General features: G+C 38.7%; 1 protein-coding gene across 1 annotated transcript in view; it reads right to left on the bottom strand.

Moving 5' to 3' along the window:
* The window catches only part of FEZ2 (fasciculation and elongation protein zeta 2), a gene marked incomplete at its 5' end in the record, with an annotated part of 64,830 nt that overhangs the window by 28,363 nt on the left and 15,864 nt on the right, over positions 1-20,603 (bottom strand). Inside the window, 3 exons of the mRNA XM_023734602.1 lie at positions 10,256-10,524; positions 12,218-12,359; positions 15,242-15,358. Coding sequence (XP_023590370.1) covers positions 10,256-10,524; positions 12,218-12,359; positions 15,242-15,358 — 528 coding nt within the window. The remainder of the gene's footprint in view (positions 1-10,255; positions 10,525-12,217; positions 12,360-15,241; positions 15,359-20,603) is intronic.

Here is a 20,603-nt window from a genome sequence, read left to right as displayed (position 1 = left end):
TGCAGGAAAGAATTTAAATTCAAAGTAAAGAGCTGATGAAGATTCTTCAGGTTGAAAATTATTTTGTGATCTATCCATTCGCTTACCACTGTCTTCTTAGGAAGGGAGTTAATAGTTCTGTAAAATGCCCTTCACAGAATGGAATTTTTGATATGAGCCCATTTGTACGCAGAAAAGTGATCAAGCATTACAGTATTCACTTTATTGTTCCCCTCACTACTGACAAAGCACCAAAGTAATGTGGCATGGAAGGGGAAATGGGGTTTACTCAACATTATTTAGATGGCAAATATTCACAACTGCCTCATAACCATTTCCTTTCCTGGTGTATTAAGCCTTGAAATTCGTCATTCTCTGGAAGTTTTTATCAGACAAAATCAGGAGCAACAAAGTATAAACAAGATACAGAAGATAAAAAATACATAAAAATCTGAAAGGGACAATGAAATGAGCCAAAAGCCCCAAGCGCATACAGCATACATAACATGCCCAAAATAGTTTCCTCAGAAGAGGAAAACTCAGAGCCCAGGGCTCCTTGCACAAACCCTCACGCCAGTGCTAGCCGCTCTGTGAGCAAAGGCCTCTGTTGAGCTTTAGTATACCCATTTATGAAATGGCAATAATAATACCTAATTTATAAAGGTGTTGTGAGATTAAATGAAATAATCCACAGGAAGCACTTGGTAAAGTGTCTAGCACAACATAAATATTCAAAATGTTCTGGCTACATTCCTTAAAAAAAAGGCTAGAATAACTTTTTAAACATAGCTTCCAAAGTAACCACACCTTTCTATGTTCTCCAGAAGAGCAAAACAGTATGTCAAGATCTCCTAGTATAAAAAAATATTGGAACTGAGACATAATAAATCTCTGGTTATAGTCCCTAGCTTAAAGGACTGAAGAAAGCATGAACGAGATATTACTATTTATGTGTCCATATAGAAATCAGCCAAAAAGCTTCAACAGAAAACAAGTAACACCTTTGGGTAATTCAAGGTCTATCTGCATAATAAAAAGAAAAGAGCCAGAAAAAAAAAAAACTAAGCAAACTGAAAAGCAACAAGAATCAGATATAGTGTGGTAGGTAGATAGGTAGGTAGTTCTTCCCCAGAGTCCTCAGCATATCTATACATTCTGTGCACACAGCATATTGACCAGCTCCACTAATTTCACAGAAAGCAGAATGGGGACCAAACTTTGGACTATTCTTGCCACCAAACCTTTCTCTCACCCTCATCTGGCACCAACTGGCATGGATTTCTAACTAACCAGAAAATCTTTCAAAAATCTCCATGTCAAAGCTCAATGTCAGAAAAAAAAATTTAGGAAAAGAAACCTAAACAATGTTTTTCATCTATTTCTGATTCATATTCTAATCTACACTTTTCCCATTAATATTCTTTATACTCAAGATTTCAAAAGAAAGTGAAATTAAAACATAACTATTGGTCTTTATAAGTCACATCATTTTCAATAGTTTGAATGATATGATTTTGAAGTATTAATTTACAGAACAGAAATTTTAAATTTAAATAGATGAAAATTCTTTTCAAAATAGTCAAAGCATAAAAAATACAGAATGAAAAGCAATAGTCAAATAAAAAATATAAAGTAAAAAACAGTCAAATAAAAATTAAGATAACATACTACTTATGATATAAAAATTAATTTTACAAATTTTGGCACCTCAAATCAAGTAATTTTAAAGTAAATTATAAAGCAGTTATATTGTAAAACAGATTCAAGTAAATTACAAAACATGAATTACAGCAAAGCAGGTAAATACTTGAAAATGTCCTGAACACTAAACCCCTTCTTTATAAGCAGAAAGGCATAATATGAAGATTTTCAAAGTTAAGAGTTAAGTGGAATCGTATCAAATAATTTAATTTTTTGTTTCTGAAGACCTTTCTAAATTTTAATGTAATTTAACATTGTTGTTATATGCCGTCAAGTCAATTCCAATCATAGCGACCTTATAGGACAGAATAGAGCTGCCCCATAGGGTTTCCTAGGCTGTATCTTTATGAGCAGATCACCAGGTCTTTTCTCCCAAGGAACTGTTGGGTGGGTTTGAACCCTGACCTTATGTTTAGGAGGCAAGTGAGCGTTTAACCATTGCACCACCAGGGCTCCTTAATTTAATATTAACATGGAAATTAAGTATTGTCAAACATTCTCAAAGCCACTAAAACTACAGTGAAATAATTAATCTTGGCAATTTTATAAATTCCTTCCTGATACTTCCAAATATCCTACACTAAGTGTATAAGAATACAATTTCCTGGCATGTTATGGCCTTTCTGTGGACTTTTGCTATATTAACAATGGCCTCTCCGAGACAGAAAGGAGTTAAGAGTAGACTCCTGATATTTAGTACCTTAACTACTGGGTCATGAAAACTCACTGTTATCACCCTAACAAGTAACCGCTGTGGAAAACAGATAACGGTAAAACATCAAGAACTGGTGATAACATATATTTCCCTAGGCAATATTAACTTTCATAAAATAAATTTGTTCCACTTCTGAAATAACTCATGAGCTAACTTCTTAAAAATAAACAATAATTAACAGACTAATTAATGAAGAATTTAAACTTACAAATCATTATGTGATACATGTCTAAAATACAATGGACAAAATTTTATTAAAGATCATCAATGTAAAAAAGTCATTAAAATGGTTTAAACCTCAGAAACAAATAATAACACAGATTTTACTTTAATAAATGACTTATACTTTTCCCTTCTCAGTAAGACACAACTGTGAAAATCTGAAGATCAACAGCTCCGTAACATTACTTCCCTGAGACGGCCATCCTGGATGGTGCTGATGGAGCAACTGTCTCTCATGCCTACCTAACAGCAGCCAGCGTGAAGATACTGCCGTTCCCTAAAGTACGGATATACACTATATCAATATCTGCATAACTGTGAATAGCGGTCTCTTCAAAATTAGGTCTGTCCCAAGTCACAGAGGGAACATGTGAGAAATTTTATAATTTTAAAATAGTAATTGGTGTCTTTTTGAATAACCAAAATCATAGATTTGAATTCATTTTAAAATAATAAACATTACACATCCAAGTTTCTCTCCACCTTCCAATGACCTTCGATTTTATGGCTCTATTTTCTAGGAAATGCTCTTTGCAATAAATAAAGAAGAAAGCAGAGCAATATTATCAAATACCACCAATAAATTATTGTTGGAAAGGTGGTATTAGTTACAATCGAGTATGTGCATAGGGTAGAATTTATCTTCTCAAGCACCACGGCTTAGAAACGGGGGAAAAAAATCACCCCCTTCCCACTTCTCTTTACCTTCTTTTAAACTACATTTTATCACTATATATATATATATATATATATATATATATAGTGCGCCCAAGTGACTGCCAACATTTTTATTCTTTTTGTTTTTTTCTAAACTCTACAGGCCACTGGCCTACCTGCTGACTTTTGTCCTCTACCTACTGGGACTCTGACACACACAGGCAAAGGTCTGCTGCTAGGCAGGGTGCCTGCTCCAAGTGGCTTGGAGATGGACTGGCCGAGGCATTACCATCTGCTGGTAACTCAGGCTGCTGGATTGGGGCGTGAGGAAAGGGAACAACTCAACACTGCTCGGATAAAACAAAGCAACACTTACAATAAATTTTAGATACAATATAGTAATATTTTTATCCATACAAACTTACTTACATGGAGTTCGCATCTTTTTTTTCTTTCCAATTTTTAATTTTACTGAAGTTTCAGTCTAAATCAGGCATTGGCCAACTTTGTCTATAAAGGGACAGATAGTAAATAGTGTAGGCTTTGCACACCATACAGTCTCTGGTGCAGCTACTCAATTCTACCATTACAGCACAAAAACAGCCCCAGACAATATGTAAACAAATGGGTATGGCTGTGTTCCAATAAAACTTTATTTATAAAGCAGGTAGACAGTCAACCCCTGGTCTAAATTATCTTAGCAAATGTACAATTAAAAAATTCCAAATTGAAAAGAAAAAAGATAGGCCCATGTGTTTTACACAGAAGCCCCAAATTTAAACAGATTGTCAGAACCAGGGCTTCAAACCAATTCAGACAGTAAATGAGGGTAGCATATGTGTTTCATAGCAACCAAATCTGTTCCCCGTAGGATTTTGACCTGAATAGGAAACAACCGTGCTGCTTTGAATGTGTGTCGCTCTCCACAGTCCTGCTAATAAGCCAACCTCCCACATCAGGCTCCTGAAACTTTGGGGATCCATGTGAGATTGGATTATTGACAGGGCTGTGGAGAGCAACACACATTCAAAGCAGTGTGGTTGGCCACCATCTCTGAGCAGGGCACCGCTATTTGTTTCCTACTCTGGACAAAATCCAACAGGCAACAGATTTGGCTGCTATGTTACGCATACACTGCCCTCGTTTACATCAGCAATCACTGAACTGTTCTGAACCAGTTCAAAGCCCTGGTCAGAACAGTTCTTTTAGGCTTAGATCTAGGATAAACTAAAATAACTTCAGGATGATCTAATAGTAGCTGTCTAAATAAAAATAAATTTCTATTACCTTAAAGTCAGTTTTGGTCAAGATTGCCGTATTTTTCGAAAATGACACGCCCACGTAAATAATGCACATACACATATAATATGCATAGCACATTTAGGAAAATAACATGCAAATGGGTTGCACAGTGGGCAAAAAACCTATAATGTGTGCATTATTTGCATAAAGATATGGTAAATGAAAAAATACTGCTGGGTATTTTTGCATGTAAAAAAAAAAGAACAAAACAGATTGGCTATTAGTCATAATATGAGCTAAATCACAAAGATAGATGGAAAAACACATCTTTGAAAGAAATACATACACAGAAAGAGTATCATCTAAGCCCTAGAACTCCCCCATCTTTACACAGTTATCCCACAACCCCCAAAAGAAATAAACTAGGGTAATAAGATTTGTTTTACAATAGTTTCCTGTTTTCCCATTACCCACTAGTGACTGATTGCTAATCTCCCAAAGTTTTCAGGATAAACTTTTTCAGATTAGAGTGAAGTGATTTCACATTTCTGCTGGTGGTGAGTGCAACATATTTGAACTCTCTTTTGAAAGTTCAATGTGATTATGGCAAACAGAAAAGATATTATATATTCCTATCTCCTCAATGACAGACTTGAATAAGTAACATTTAATTCAACATTACTGAATTCTCAAAGAGTTGTTGTTCCGTTAGCTGCCACTGAGTTGGCACCCAACTCATGGACACCCATGCACAATGGAATCTGACCATTGTGGTCTATAGGGTTTTTAATGGTTGATTTTCAGAAGTCAATTGCCAGGCTTTTCTTCCTAATCCATTTTAGTCTGCAAGCTCCACTGAAACCTGTTCAGTATCACAGGAATTCGCAATCTCCACTTGCTATGCTAAGGTACACTGGGGCCAAGGATAGAACCCAGGTCTCCCACATGGAAGGTGAGAATTCTACCACTGAACCACCACTACCCTTCTCTCAAAGAGTAGGTATGTCCTTCTTCATCCACATTTAAGTTTACTAAGGTAGAATGCTAAGCAGATAAGCAGTTATGTCTTTACAACTTCAGCTAACTAGGTAAACAACTACTGAATTAAAACATACCCTCGTGGACTTCAACTTGCTCCTTTACTCATGTGAACCGCCACTGAAATTCAACGCCTTGGGAATCTGTTTGATATAGACAGAGACTGGAAGGAAAAAAAAAATTCCAAATAGAAAAATAATAATTCAAATACCACAAATCCAAACCCTCTGGAAATCAATCTCCTCCTTTATACTAGAGTTTCAATTCAACAAACATGTATCAGGTGATGTGCAAAGTCTTAGAAATTAGATGAGGCTCTGGGGAGGCAATGGGAATGAGTCTTTGAGAAGACTGCACTTTGTTTCAGAGGAGACATGTAAGGCAATAACTCAAATACGGGTGACACTGTAATATTAAAAGTATGTGCACTCTCACAAATAAACAAACATCTCGAATATGACATAAGAGGCAACTCACATAAGAAAAAAAATACAGTCAAGAGATCAGAACATTGTTTGCCTGTCAGATCAGTATATATTAAAAAGGCTGATAATACCCAATGTTGGTGAGAGGTGTGGGGACATGACCACTCTCTTACATTGTTACTGGGTTACTTTTTGTACAGGGCAATTTGAAAACCTGGGCTTTTAAAACTGCATATTCTTTGACCTAGCAATTCTCCTGGTTTCACTGTGTAGGTAGATTGTGGTTCTACTAACCACAAGAAGAAATGTAAGAGAAAATTTCAATTTCAGGGAAATGATCATTTTGGTTTAGTAGAATAAATTTCAGATTCCTACAATATATTCAAGGAGAAATGTCGAGCAGGCAGTTGGACATATACCAATTAGCAGTTAGCCAGGGTGTACACTAGTCTTGCATATATTAGTTCATTTAATCCCTTCAAATCTCAAAGTAGTATGCACTCCGTGGCAGGATCAGTATTCAAAAACAACCCTTAATCCAAAGCTCTTACTCAATATGCTACTCAGCCTCCACAGGTTTGGCACCTGGCAGAAAGGTTAAAGGTCAGGCAGAAATGCAGATCTGCAAGTTTAGCTTTCATTCATACATTTATTCAACAAAAATCTATTAGGTACTTAATGTTGGATCTAAGGATACCAAGAAAATAAAGTTAAATCTTCCTCACTTGGAGAACCACTCTAGAGACAAACACATTGCAGTATGATATGAGAGTGCTAACAGAAATAGTTAAAGGAATAATGGTAACCCCAAAAGAGGGAGAGAGTGGCCAATTCTGCATTTGGGGAAGAGTCATTATTAGGGAAAGTTCTAAAAAAGAGAAGACAATGCTTGATCATGATTTTGAAGGATGAGTTTTTTTTTTTTAAATTCCCCAAGTGGATGGGGGAGATAGGAAAGGAGAGTCTTCCAGGTAAAGGGAGTAGCATACACAGATACACCAAAGGTCTAAAACAGTGTGGTCAATTCAAAGAAATCCATGTAGGTCACCATAATGATAAGTAGACAGTGCCCTTCTGCCATCCCAGTCTCTACCCCTATCCCTCTCTCCTCCAAATGCTACAAAACAGGACACAGGAGATAGAACATTTTCTGCTCTCTTGAGTCTCATTTCCCAAAGAAAGGATCTAACTCTTCCAACCTCCCCTACAACCTGAGGGTTGCAAGGACGAGTGGCCTCTGTCACCGAGCACAAGAAGCAGCAATACAGTAACCACCCTATCTAAAACGCCCCAACAGCATCACTCTCGACCAACCTACTCAGCCTTTTGTTATCTTGGTAGCATTTATTACTGCCTGAAATTACAATACCTGCCTATTCTTTTACTTGTTTATAACCTGTCTCCCTCCTTAGGCTATAGTTCAAATCAAGATAACATTTCATTTGTATAATACATTAAATATTTTCTTTAATATTTAATAATGTTTTCAAACTCTGTTTTCTAATGCTGTAAATAGCATTCCTAGGGCCACAATTTTTTTTTCATTGAGGCAAAAATTTAAAACAAAATATATCCCCAAAATTAAATCCCAAATAGAATTTAACTCTATTCCTACCCAGATATTTCATTAGCATATCTTTTGACCAGAGAACAAGCTAGCCACTATGGATAATGTGTTATTCTAACTACATATGGATGTTTTTGTTTCTATGAATCAATCCATTCCACGGTTAAGGAAAAATTTCCAAGACCTGCTAATAAGATAAAATGTCTAAGGGAGGCAAAACAAAAAGTGACTGATGTATTATAAAAACAAACAGCACATTACATCAGTATGGAAATAGTAGCTATTTTGACAGAAGTCACCATTTTTTAAATTAGTATCACTGATGATAGTTAACTCATGGATATCAGGCTCTTGCAAAACTGCACACTACATGAAATATTTGGGAAGGTAATATCTTTTCGGAGGGGGCTCTGGTGGTACAGTGGTTAAAGCACACAGTCGGCTGCTAACCAAAAGGTCAGCAGTCGGAACCTACAAGCCGTTCCACGCGAGAAAGATGTGGCAGTCCACTTGTGTAAAGATTACAGCCTTGGAAATCCTATGGGGCAGTTCTACTATGTCCGATAAGGTCACTATGAGTTGGAATCGACTCAACTACAGTGGGTCTGTTTTCTTTCTTTTGGTTTTAATATCTTTTCGGATCCATTTATTCAACTGGTCATTTCACTTTAGAGCTCTTTTGAATCACCTATCATTATTTCTGTCCCTGAGTAGCACAAACGGTTAAGCACTCAACTACTAACTAAAAGGTTGGCGATTTCAACCCACCCAGAGATGCCTCAGAAGGAAAGTCTGGCAACCTGCTTCCAAAAGGTCACAGCCATGAAAACCCTATGGACGGACCACAGTTCTGCTGTGAAACCATATAGGGTCACCATCAGTCGGAATCAACTCGATGAAAACTGGTTCGGTTTTGGTATCACTATTTCTAGAATCCCAGGTTTCGGGCTGCTGTGTCACAGATGATGGTCTATCTTTAGCATTTTAAGAAAGATACAGGGAACCACTACCACAAGCTTAGTAATGCCATCACTAACCTGATTAAAGGTTTGGACACAAATGGTAGATCAAGATTCAAGAAGCAATTTTCACGAGTCCAAATATTCTGAAAAAATTTACCGTTACAATGAATCTCTTTTAAGACAAAATAATGAGAATTCAATTAAGACCTAATGTTTCCTTGTCAAATCCATTTCTCAATATAAATATCATGAAAAAATTACACAATAGATCCAATCTACTCTTTTTTTTTTTTTTAATATAGGAGTTACAAAAAGAAGCCTTTAACCCCTCTAAGGATAAATTTATGTTCCTCGGTCAAGTTTTAACACCAATAAATGGAGGACTTGCATGTAACCCCTAAAAGGAGATATCCTGAAACTACCAACTGTGCTACAACTTTTTAACTAAGCATTTTATTTAATCACACTCATATAACAGGGCAATTTACTTAAAGGTGAATTTTTTTACAATATGAGATATAAACATAAAATTATTTAACCAATACTGCCATTTCTCAAAAATATTTTGGTACTGCATATCTGAGAACTTTTTCTAAGTTGGTTTATAAGCTATGGTCTTTCTAACTGTACAAATGGACATTAATCTAATAAAACTTCAATTTATTCATAGGTAATAATCATCAAATGAATGTGCTAACTGGCAAGATTCTTTTTGTTTATATTAAGCATTCACTGATGGCCCAGCAACCCAAAAACTGCATTCTCTTTCTAGGATCCCACTGGAATCTGGTTAACGAGATCTATACCACTGGTAAAGTACTCCTTAGAAAAAATCAATTAAGATTTAATCAGAATTTATTATCATTGCAAGCCTTAACAGCCAGTTTGTGGTCATTTGTTATCACCAGGCTTTCAATACTATGAATTAAAAAAGAACATCCTCTTTGGAAAAATGGGAACCAACCATCTCATCTAAAAATAAAACGGGCATTTCTTCACATACAAACAAAATCAAGGTGGCCATGCACAAGGCCTCAACCGATCAAAGAAAAGTGCAACGGCCATAAGATCAACAAGGAAATGCATCTCACACAAACAATAGTTAATGCTTGTTACGAAGGCTGATCAAGTGAAATTAATAGAACCACTAAAGAAAAGCAGAAAACAAAACTCTTTATATGAAGGGTCCAAGAGTCAAAGATTCCAAACTTATTTTCAACAGCCAGTAGTATTCTAGCCTGCCCATCACTAGGCCAAACAGCTCATGTCATGTCACCCCCACTAACATCCTCATATTCTAACCTCACAGATAGATCAGGAGGAACCTGGTTACAAATCAGTCTGCGCTTTCAGGATCAGCACAGTCCTGCTACCTCTAAATGAGCCCTCTTTTAATTTCTTATTACACAAGAAAATCATTCATAAGCCCACCAGTCGAACATAAATAATCATACTATTAACATTTTGATGTACTAAAAATGGGCATTTGCTCAAGGTTTTTCTCTATAACACATCCTTCATCTTCCTTCTACTTACTTGCCTCCTAAGCATCCCAGTACTGAACTACCCTGACATCCATTATACCCCTCACCAAGAGAACACCTTCTGAGGTAGCTGCACAGTGGTGTTCCTGGATAGAACCCTCTGGTGCTGTGCTGACAGCCTGCCATGCCCTCACTGGCCAGTGCGCCAGCACCCCCGTGGACCCGTGTCCAGTGGGTGGCACCTCCTGCAAAACATAACTTACCGTGCCGGGCATATGGCTCTTCTCGTGCTTGCCATTCTGAGAGCCGCTGTTTTTGAGTTTCTTCTTCTTTTTGGCCATTTCTTTGTGCTCTTTCTGTTTGTTTTGCACTTCAATAAGAACAGAAATGAAGCTGTTTTTCACTTCCTTTTCAAACTCCAGTTCATCTCGCAGGGCCAACTGCTGCACCAGCTCTTCAGAGTAATCCTTAATGGCTGTCTCAATTGCTTCCAGGAGCTCATTTAATTCAGATACTGAGAGCCTTTTCACTCCTGTGACCGAAAAACAAAGCACAGCAGACACTAAGACAAAAATGCTCAAGGGAGCACAACAGGGTATTTTATGCCAAAGAGCAAAACTCATATTCTTAGCAATTAAATTGACTGGTCATGACCTTCTTAGGATCCAAACACCTCTGGGGGCAGGTCTGAGTAGAGGCAGGGGGGCCAAGTCACTTCTCAAATGGCTGAGAAGAAAAGTCTAACAAAATTGTTTACTTGTCTAAATCAATCATTCCATGAATAGTACTTCAGTCAAGACTGAAAATGCTTATACAAGAAAAAGAACAAACACAAAAGCAGGGGGATCGTACAGAAGCTACCTGCTAATTATAAACTGTGAGCAATTTAGCAAGGTTCTGGAACACTTCTGAAGAGAGAAGCCAGACTGAAAGAATTAAACAGAATACATATTTAATCACACATCCCAATGTGTGAATTTTTGTTCAAGATTGGGAAAATGAACGGGAAAAGTATCCCCTGGAGACTCCATTTCAGCTTTTTCTCAGTACTTCTCCTCACATGAGGATTCCCTGGGTGGTACAAACGGTTAAGTGCTCAAGTACTATCCAAAAGGTTGGGAGTTCAAGTCTACCCAGAGGTGCCTCAGAAGAAAGGCCTGGCAATCTACTTCTGAAAGGTAACAGCCACTGAAAACCCTATGGAGCACAGCTCTACTCTGACACACATAGGGTCACCATGAGTCAGAATCAACTTAACTACAACTGTTTTTCTTTTTTCTTTTTCCCTTCTTCACGTGAAAGAGACTCATCAACATTAAGCCCACATCTACAGCGGCATGGTCAAATCAGACCATCCGAAAGAATACAGTCTGTCTGACCATCCATGGGTTGAAAAGAAGCCACACAAATCAAAGTAGCATTAGAACAACCCAAAGGGACTGCAGCAACCAAACTCCAGACCTCAGGTCATGTCACAGAGATGAAACTAGGTGCCTACATGAGTTGAGCAGATAAGGACCCCATCACTGCCTACTCAAGGGAAGGCCAGCCATACGGCAAAGACTAGATGCACACTCAGTAACCAGCCTTGGGTTTATCGTGGGCTGGTTACAGTTATTCAGAAACCTTTCATGATAATCAGCTGCACAGTTTTTATGGCTCATTATTCTCACGTACATCAAACAGATCCACAGATCCTAAAATTCTTCATAGTAGCAGAGCAGTCAACCATTTGTACAAACAAGAATTATGACAGATTAGATTCACCCACTCAATATTTTCAACAAATAATTAACTAGTTGCCATTGAGTCAATTCCAATGCATGGTGAACCCAAGTGTGTCAGTGTAGAACTGTGCTCCAGAAGTTTTCAGTGGCTGATTTTCTGGAAGCAAATGGCTAAGCCTTCCTTCTGAGGCACCTCTGGGTGGAGTCGAACCTCCAACCTTTTGGTTAGCAGCCAAAAGTGTTAACTGTTTGGACCACCCAGGGACTCCAACAAATAATGACTGAGTATCTATTCTACACTATGCACAGGGATAGGCAACAGGGTTAAAGGTGAATAAGACACAGTCCCTGAGCAATGACAAAATTATGCCCAGAGTATTATTCGAGGAGGAGGGAAGGTACAGCCTGTGAGAATCAAAGCTTTCTGGAGATAGTGTGACTACATGTTCGATATATACAGCAAACACAAAGAGCACTGTTTTAAGTAGGGCTTCTTACTCTCTTCATAACTGCTTGTACTAGATCTCTTAAGGGTCTGAATTTCCTGGGAAAGCACTGACAGCCGATCGGACTGTGTGGGGGTTTCATCATCTTCTGGGTCCGGGGATTCCTGCATCATTTCTTCAATTTCTTCAATAACCTTCAAAAATATACACACCACTGTTAATCAACTATACAAAGGAAAAACGATCTGTCTGTAATGTGGCATTCACCTGAGGGAACCAGAAGAGAAGTGTACTAAATCCTCCATTAATCAACAGTGTGCAGGAGCAAGTCTTCTAAATAATCAAAATTTTGATCGTAAGAGTGAATGTGGTTTATCAGTTTTCAAAAAAAACTAACAATATACTAAACACAAAATTAAACAGAATATGATTTAACATGCCCACCATGATTCAGTCCCTACCAGATCCTACAGTGTCTGAGAAATAAATGGTGCTATAAACATACATAAAATTTACTTCCAACATTCCAGAACCAGATCATAAAGTTACAGTTAAAAGAAAGCAAAGAACAGAAAGTTTACCATATACCACATGCAAGCGCTCAATCGAAAACTATTTAACCAAACTGACATAAAATTTAGAAAATACAACAGTGTAAACAACTTATACATAAAGCAAGAAATTACCTTTACGACAGCAAAACTTTCCTTTAACAGCAGAAAAAGAATTTCATATATTAATTCAGTGACAGTTAAAGGGATATTTAAAAATTACATAAAATGTAGAAGCTTAAAGAGAAAAAAAATGCACAAAAGCAGGAAGTTTTCATAAACACATCTGCCTTTTAAGCAATAAGGAAATTTACTATGATACGCACTCTTGCTCAACTCCTAAACAGTATCTTGCCCTGTTTCAGAGTCTAAAAGTGGAGAAGGATATGGAACTCAGTGAAAATTTACAGGAGAGCCAGAAAAATTATTCAATAAATAGAAAATAGGACCTCAGAGTTAGGGGAAAAAACTATTAAAGAAAATACAATTAAATAAAGGAGTAAAATAACACAAGCATATTTAACTGTTTTATGAATCAGCAAGTTTAACAGGTAATACTTATCTGAGGGAAAAAAGTAAACCTGAAGCAGGCGGGATTATGTTAATTAGTGGGAAACCAAAAATCAAACCCCTTGCCATGGAGTCAATTCCGACTCACAGCAACCCTACAGGGCAGAAAAGAACTGCTCCAAAGGGCTTCCAAGGCTGTAATCTTTAGTGGAGCAGACTGCCACATCTTTCTTCCACAGAGCAATTAGCGGGTTTGAACTACCGACAGAGGCATAGCGAGGGTTAATGAGCACAAACGCAGGCCCCCCTCTTGTGCAGCTGACTTGCTCAGGCCGCCTTTCACATTTATGGTGCCTTAGAATGTCATTCCACGCCTCATCTGGTGTCCCCTTGGTCTTGCACCTGGGGGCAAATGCTCCCCTCTGCACCCCCCCTCCCTACGTCCCTGACCACTGACTTTCTGGTTAGTAGCCGAGCACTTAACCACTGTGCCACCAGGGCTCCTTAATGCGGGAAGATTTTCCAAAATAGGCATTGTTAAGTACAATGACACCCTGAGGGAAGCTGCAGAATCTGTCTCTCTAAGTCTTAAAAACAGGGATGGCTTATGGTGCTCCAGCAGATTGCTGAGGGGACAATGAACTCTCGGGTTCACTTTGCCTGGAATACACCTCAAGACACCGCTCTGACCTATTATTACCTTGCTTTTTGCACCACACTCTTTGCAGCCTAGAACAATCCAACCACAAATATGACTAAGAAGCACTCAAACGATACAGCGACAACACAGGGACATGTGGTGTTCTTCTTCCTGGTTTCTCTTTAATGTACTCTTCCCAACCTTGCCATAGTAAATGTCTTCACTGACCTTGCCATTGCAGCCTAAAAATACTGTGGTAGAATTCACAATCCGAGTGGCCATGGAACATTTTATTTCAGAAAGCAGTTCTTGCATCACACTGTGACACCCCAACAGAGGTGGGAAGAGTATTCAGAAAATGAGAAAGCTGACTCAACTAGTTCAAAATGAACACAGGGTTGACACTATTAGCGCATTCCAAAGGAATAATGTTCACTTATTTCTAGGGTACACAAACATGTACTTCTTTTTTTTTAAACTATTTTTTTGTAGTTTAAGTGAAAGTTTACAATTCAAGTTAGTCTCTCATACAAAAACTTACACATACATTGTTATGTGACCCTAATTGCTCTCCCTGTACTGTGAAAGCACACTCCTCCTTTCCATCCCTGATTTCCGGTGTCCATTCAACCAGCTCCTGACCGTCTCTGCCTTCTCATCTCACCTCTGGACAGAAGCTGCCCGTTTAGTCTCATGTATCTATTTGGGCTAAGAAGCACACTCTTCACAAGTATCATTTTATGTCCCACAGTCCAGTCCAATCTTTGTCTGAAGAGTTGGCCTTGGGAATTGTTTTCGTTCTGGGTTGACAGAGAGTCCGGGGGCCATGCTTTCCGGGGTTCCTCCAGTCTTAGACCATTAAGTCTGGTCTTTTTACTAGAATTTGAGTTCTGCACCCCACCCTTCCCCCACTCCATCAGGGACTCTCTCTTGTGTTCCCTGTCAGGGCAGTCATTAGTGGTAGCCGGGCACCATACTTCTAATAAATACTAATGACTTTTACCCAGGGTTTTATAGAAACTACATGATTTCTACACAGATATATTGTCATTGGCCCATGTTTAGCTAAATCTAAAGAAAGTAGGAAATCACAATATATTTTCTGATTTGTTTAAGCAACAAGCCTCCCTCAGTAACTTGCAGTATACTATTTAACAATGCCTATTTCAGAAAATCTTCTCAACTAACATAATCCCATCTGCTTCAGACAACATGTACTTTTTTTTTATGGAAGAGATAGCTGTTAAGCCTATAAACCATAAAATATAGGAAAAATAAGTAAATTCTCACAGCCCATAACCTATTCCACGCTAAGAGATCCTTTTTCAGCTCTGATTCCCTTTTCCTTTTGTTGAGGGGGGGGTCTCCCTTCTACCTGATCTGCAGTGAAGAGAGGCTCCTCGCTGACACAGGAGACAATGATTGAATGCATATCCAGTTGTTCTCGAAGTTCCTCATCATCTGATGTATCAAAGAACAAACTGTCACTGATCTAAAAACAAAAATACACACTGTTAAAAGCAGGCCATTCTGATCACAACAAAGTCAGTCTCTAGGAAAATGAGTCCGCGGAAGAAAGCATCTGACAAGAGCATTTCCTTGAAAGAGAACTATTACAGTCACTAAGTTACTCAGCTACGGACCAGGCCGTGTGTGAAGTGCTGTACATAGCTCATCACCAACAGAAACAAGAGGAACATAGATTAAACATAAAATTGTTAAGTTGCTGCATACATCCCCTATTGCCCAATATAGATAGGTACATAGCTGTTTTTTTCCAGGGAGGAAAGAGTGCTGTAAAAGCTGACTGAGAAGTAGGAAGAAATATGGTGTTCATTAGCAAGTTGTAGTGACAGGGAATTAAAGCAGATAGAGCGGGGAAGGAGTCCTGGCTGCACAGAGGTTAAGAGCTTAACTGCTAACGAAAGGCTGGCAGTTCGTAATCCACCAGCCGCTCCTTGGAAACCCTATGAAGGCAGTTTTCCTCTGTCCTATATGGTCGCTATGAGTCAGAATCAACTCAAAAGCAACAGCTTTGGTTTCTTTTGTTTGTTTTTATTTTAGAGGGGTGAAAGGCAAGTTTAGCAAAAAGAAAACCACACCTAAACACATCACAGTGAAACTGTAGAACAGTGGAGACTAAAATAAGATCTTAAAAGCCAGCAAGATAGAAAAGAGTGATTCCTCTGTAAAAAATAAATTTAATGAAATAAAGATATAAAAAGGCACGTTTAACAAAAAATGTCAGCTTTCAGTATGGATTAAACCTCAACATAAAGAAAATAAAAATCCTCACAACTGGACCAATAAGCAACATCATGTTAAATAGAGAAAATACTGAAGTTGTCAAGGATTTCATTTTACTTGGATCCACAATCAACACCCATGGAAGCAGCAGTCAAGAAATCAAATGACGTACTGCATCAGGAAAATCTGCCATAAAAGACCTCTTTAAAGTGTTAAAAAGTAAAGATGTTGAGGACTAAGGTGCATCTGACCCAAGTCATGGTGTTTCAATTGCCTCATATGCGTGTGAAAGCTGGGCAATGAATAAGGAAGACAGAAGAAGAATTGATGTCTTTGAATTATCAGGGTATTAGTGAAGAATACTGAATATACCATGGACTGCCAAAAGAACAAACAAATCTGTCTTGGAAGAAGTACAGCCACAGTGGTCCTCAGAAGCAAGGATGGCGAGACTTCGTCTCACATACCTTGGATACGTTATCAGGAGGGATCAGTCCCCGGAGAAGAACATCATGCTTGGTAAAGTAGAGGGTCAGCAAAAAAGGGGAAGACCCTCAATGAGATGGATTGACACAGTGGCTGCAACAACAGACTGAAGTATAACAACGATTGTGACCAGGCAGTGTTTCTTTCAGCTGTACATAGGGTCGCTGTGAATCAGAGGAACTGACTCCATGGCACCTAACAACAAGACAAACATTTCACTAACTGACATTAGGTACGAACCGTACCTAACTGTTCTGACTTACACGCAAATTCGACTTAAAGACAGACTTAGGAATGGAACTCATTCGTAATCTGGGGACTGCCTGTATATATGTACTATACCATTATACTCCTGGCAGCGTAATCACTTTGTTTAGTACAAGACACATTAGATACACAAGTTGCAGGGGGGAAACTGTTGGGTTCACTACATCTGGTTACACCCATTATGTCCCATTCTGCAATCGAGATTTCTGAACTCTATTATAACCTTACAGGACCATGGACATATATGACATCAGACATTGCCAAAATGGACATTATGCAGCACACACCTGTAGAAGAAAAAACGACCAGAAATAGTAGGAGTGTGGTTTCTTACCTAAACTGCAAAATATTTTCAAACCCAACAATACAGAAAGAAAGCTAGATAAAAGTCAATTATAGCTGCCATGATGCAATAACCTGAAAGGGTGGTTCATTCATGCAATAAATAGTTGCTGAGCACCTCCTATATGCCTAGTATATGTGTAAGCTGCCAGGGACACAAGAGTCAAGAAGTCACTGTTCTATTGTTCTTTCCCTCAAGGATCTCACATGCTCGTGTAGGGAAATTAAACAAGAAAACAGGTAATTTCAATGTATTGGCATAAGTAAGTACTCTAACAAGAGGAGCACCCAACCCAGATGGGGGTGGGAGAGAGCAGAGAAAGGGGTTTAATACACCTGTTAAACCCGCTGTCGTCTAATCGACTCCAACTCATAGTGACCCTACAAGACAGAGTAGAACTGTCCCATAGGGTTACCAAGGAGTGACTGGCAGATTCGAAGTGCCGACCTTTTGGTTAGCAGCTGAGCTCTTAACCACTCTGCCACCAGGGCTCCAGTTTACTACACAGTAGATATCAAAGCATGTTTCCTGGTTCATGTTACGCCAGAGCCTGTAACTAAAGGATGAGTAGGAGATAGCTAAGGGGAGGGAGTGGACATTCTAGTCGAAAATATAGCACGTAAAGTTGCCCATTGTGAGAAAGGGAGGAAACGCCAAGGGTACAAGGAAAATATGGAGCATTCATGGGTCTTCAAATATTTCATACAGTAAGAGAAGAAGTTTGGTGGATGGGGAAAAGAGAGTGGGTTGACTTGGGAGGGAACAGCAGGAACTCAGGACAATAATATCAGAGAAGAAAAATAGAAAAGAAAATAGGGAAGGGTGCTCTAAGTCAAAGGAAGATAGCATTTTAAAGAGAAATTAGTCAATAAATTTCAAATGCTATAGATAAATCAAATAAGAACTTTAAAAATAATGGTATCCTTGATTAAGCAGTTGTAATAGTATGGTGAAGGTGAAATAGAATGGGTCAAAAATTGAACAGAAGGTGGCAACACTTTCAACAAATGTGACTATGGAGGAGAAAGGCACTAGGATAATGGCTGACAGGGGCACAAGTAGGTAGGACTGAAGAAGGGTCTGGTTAAGATAGGAGAGATGCTTGAGACTACCTAACTGATGATGAAGGTAAAATGCTGGTAGTGAAGGAAAAGCTGAAGATAAAGGATAAAAAGAGGGGCTCAGTGATACAATGAAATCTTCCTATATAACAGGATGAATTAAGATGGACAGGCAGGGAGGGACACAGTTGATTACGGCTGAGATAGTCTGATGGCTTCTATTTTCTCAGCGAAGGAGAGGAGATCGTCCCCTGAGAAAAATGGTGAAGGTGATGGGGCAGAAGGTTTTAAGAGAACAGAGAAGGACTGCAACAGCCATTCTAGAGAAAGGTGGCCAAGGGAATACAGCATTATAGGCCAGCTAAGAACGCAGACCATGAATTCACAGTGGCATCAATCTAGAGTTGTATGATTTCCTCCGAAGGTATCCAGCAGCCTATGTTTTGGTGCAGAGAAGGCAGACAAATGGAATGATCCAGGGCTGGGATGTTGCTGGGCAGGTGTGAGAGAAGAAGAATGGGCAAGGGAATCAAGGATAATGGTGATGAACAGATAAAGTGATGGGTTATGATTTTAGACTGGAAAGAGAAAAATGACAAGAGGAGGGGCCTGATAAGTAGACAGAACAAGGGTCGACTTCTGGTTAAACAAGGTTCTGAAGACATGGATTTATCTTGTTCTCTCCAAAAATGCCATTAAAATAATTTAAAAAGTATAAATCCCCCAAGACAAAGGGAGTAAGAGGGCAGATGTCAGCAGAAGAAGGATATGTGCAATATTCTAGAGACCGGAGAGGAGATGAATGTATGCTAACTGACCTAGCCAAAAGCCAGGCCTGCCAAGGGAAGCCAACAAAAAGCAAGCAGAGACTCTCAAAAAAAAAAAAAAAAACCAAAGGGCAAAGAACTTGAGTACACATTTCACCAAAGAGGATATTCAAATGGCCAACAATAAGATACCAGCTCACTCCCACTAGAATGGCCAAGATAAAAACAGAAAAGTAACAAATATTGGTGAGGATGTGAGGAAATTGGGATCCTTATCCATTGCTGGTGGGAATGTAAAATGGTATAACCACTGTGGAAAACAGTATGGAAGTCCCTCAAAAAATTAAAAATAGAACTATCATATGACCCAGCAATTCCCATTCCTAAGCATATACCCAAGGGACTTAAAAGCCGTGACGCAAATAGCCGTATGAACACCAATATTCATTCCAGCACTATTCACAATAGCCAAAAGGTGGAAACTTAAATGGCCATCAACAAACGAAAGGATAAACAAAATACGGTACATACATACAAGGGAATACTACTCAGCCCCTGAAAGAGAAATGAAATCCTAATACATGCTATAACATGGATGAACCTCAAAGACATGCTGAGTGAAATAAGTCAATCACAAAAGGACAAATATTGTATGATCTCACATATATGAAACAACAAGAATATACAAATGTATAAAGACCAAAGTTTACTAGTGGTTACCAGGGGCAGGAAGGGGGAGGGTGGAGCCATTGTTTGGAAAGTAGTGAATTTCTGTTTATGTTGATGGGAAATCTGGCATTGATTAAGGGTAATGATTGCATAACATGATTAATGTAATTGGTATCACTAAGTTATACATGTCAAAAAAAATGCTGAATTGGCAATATTGTATTACATATTTTTTACAAAAAAAGAGAGAGAGAGCAGCTGCCGATACTGCTTATATACAACCAAACACCTCATGGGATTTATTTTCTTGGTTCAAAAGTTTAGGGCATGGTTTTGTGAGACATTCCAGTCAACTGGCCTAATACTGTTTTCAGTGCTTCTATTCTACCTCCTAGTTGGTTGTGTAGTGCCTGAGACCTTAAAAGCTTGCCAGCAGCCATCCAAAGTACAACAATTGATCACTATTTATCTGGAGCAGCAAAGGAACGAGAGTCAGGAATAGGAGAAGAAAGTGGAATGAGTGTCTAATTGCCTCCATCAACAACTGCCTCCTTAGCCAAGAGATCAAAAGCACTGGATGGTGCCTGGCTACGATTACGGAGACTATTTTGATCAAAGATTCCATAGAAGTATCCTGATCAAAGGGAGGAAAATGTGGAAGAGAATGTCAAATTCTCATGGAATTTTTGGTGCCACTGAGGCTGGATGACCCCCTCCCCAAACTACTGCCCAGAGGAAATCTTTAAACCTTAAACCTACACTATCCCCGGAAGTCATCTTTAAACCAAACAGTAGTTTAGCTTAATTAGTAAAGAACGTTTGCCTTCACATCCTACCAGATCCTTTGGGACACAGCAAAAGCAGTGCTCAGAGGTCAGCTTATAGCAATAAATGCAC

Source organism: Trichechus manatus, unplaced genomic scaffold (assembly GCF_000243295.1).
Source record: "Trichechus manatus latirostris isolate Lorelei unplaced genomic scaffold, TriManLat1.0 scaffold00005, whole genome shotgun sequence".
Taxonomy (NCBI): Eukaryota; Metazoa; Chordata; class Mammalia; order Sirenia; family Trichechidae; genus Trichechus; species Trichechus manatus.
This window is presented reverse-complemented; position numbering and strand designations above follow the sequence as displayed.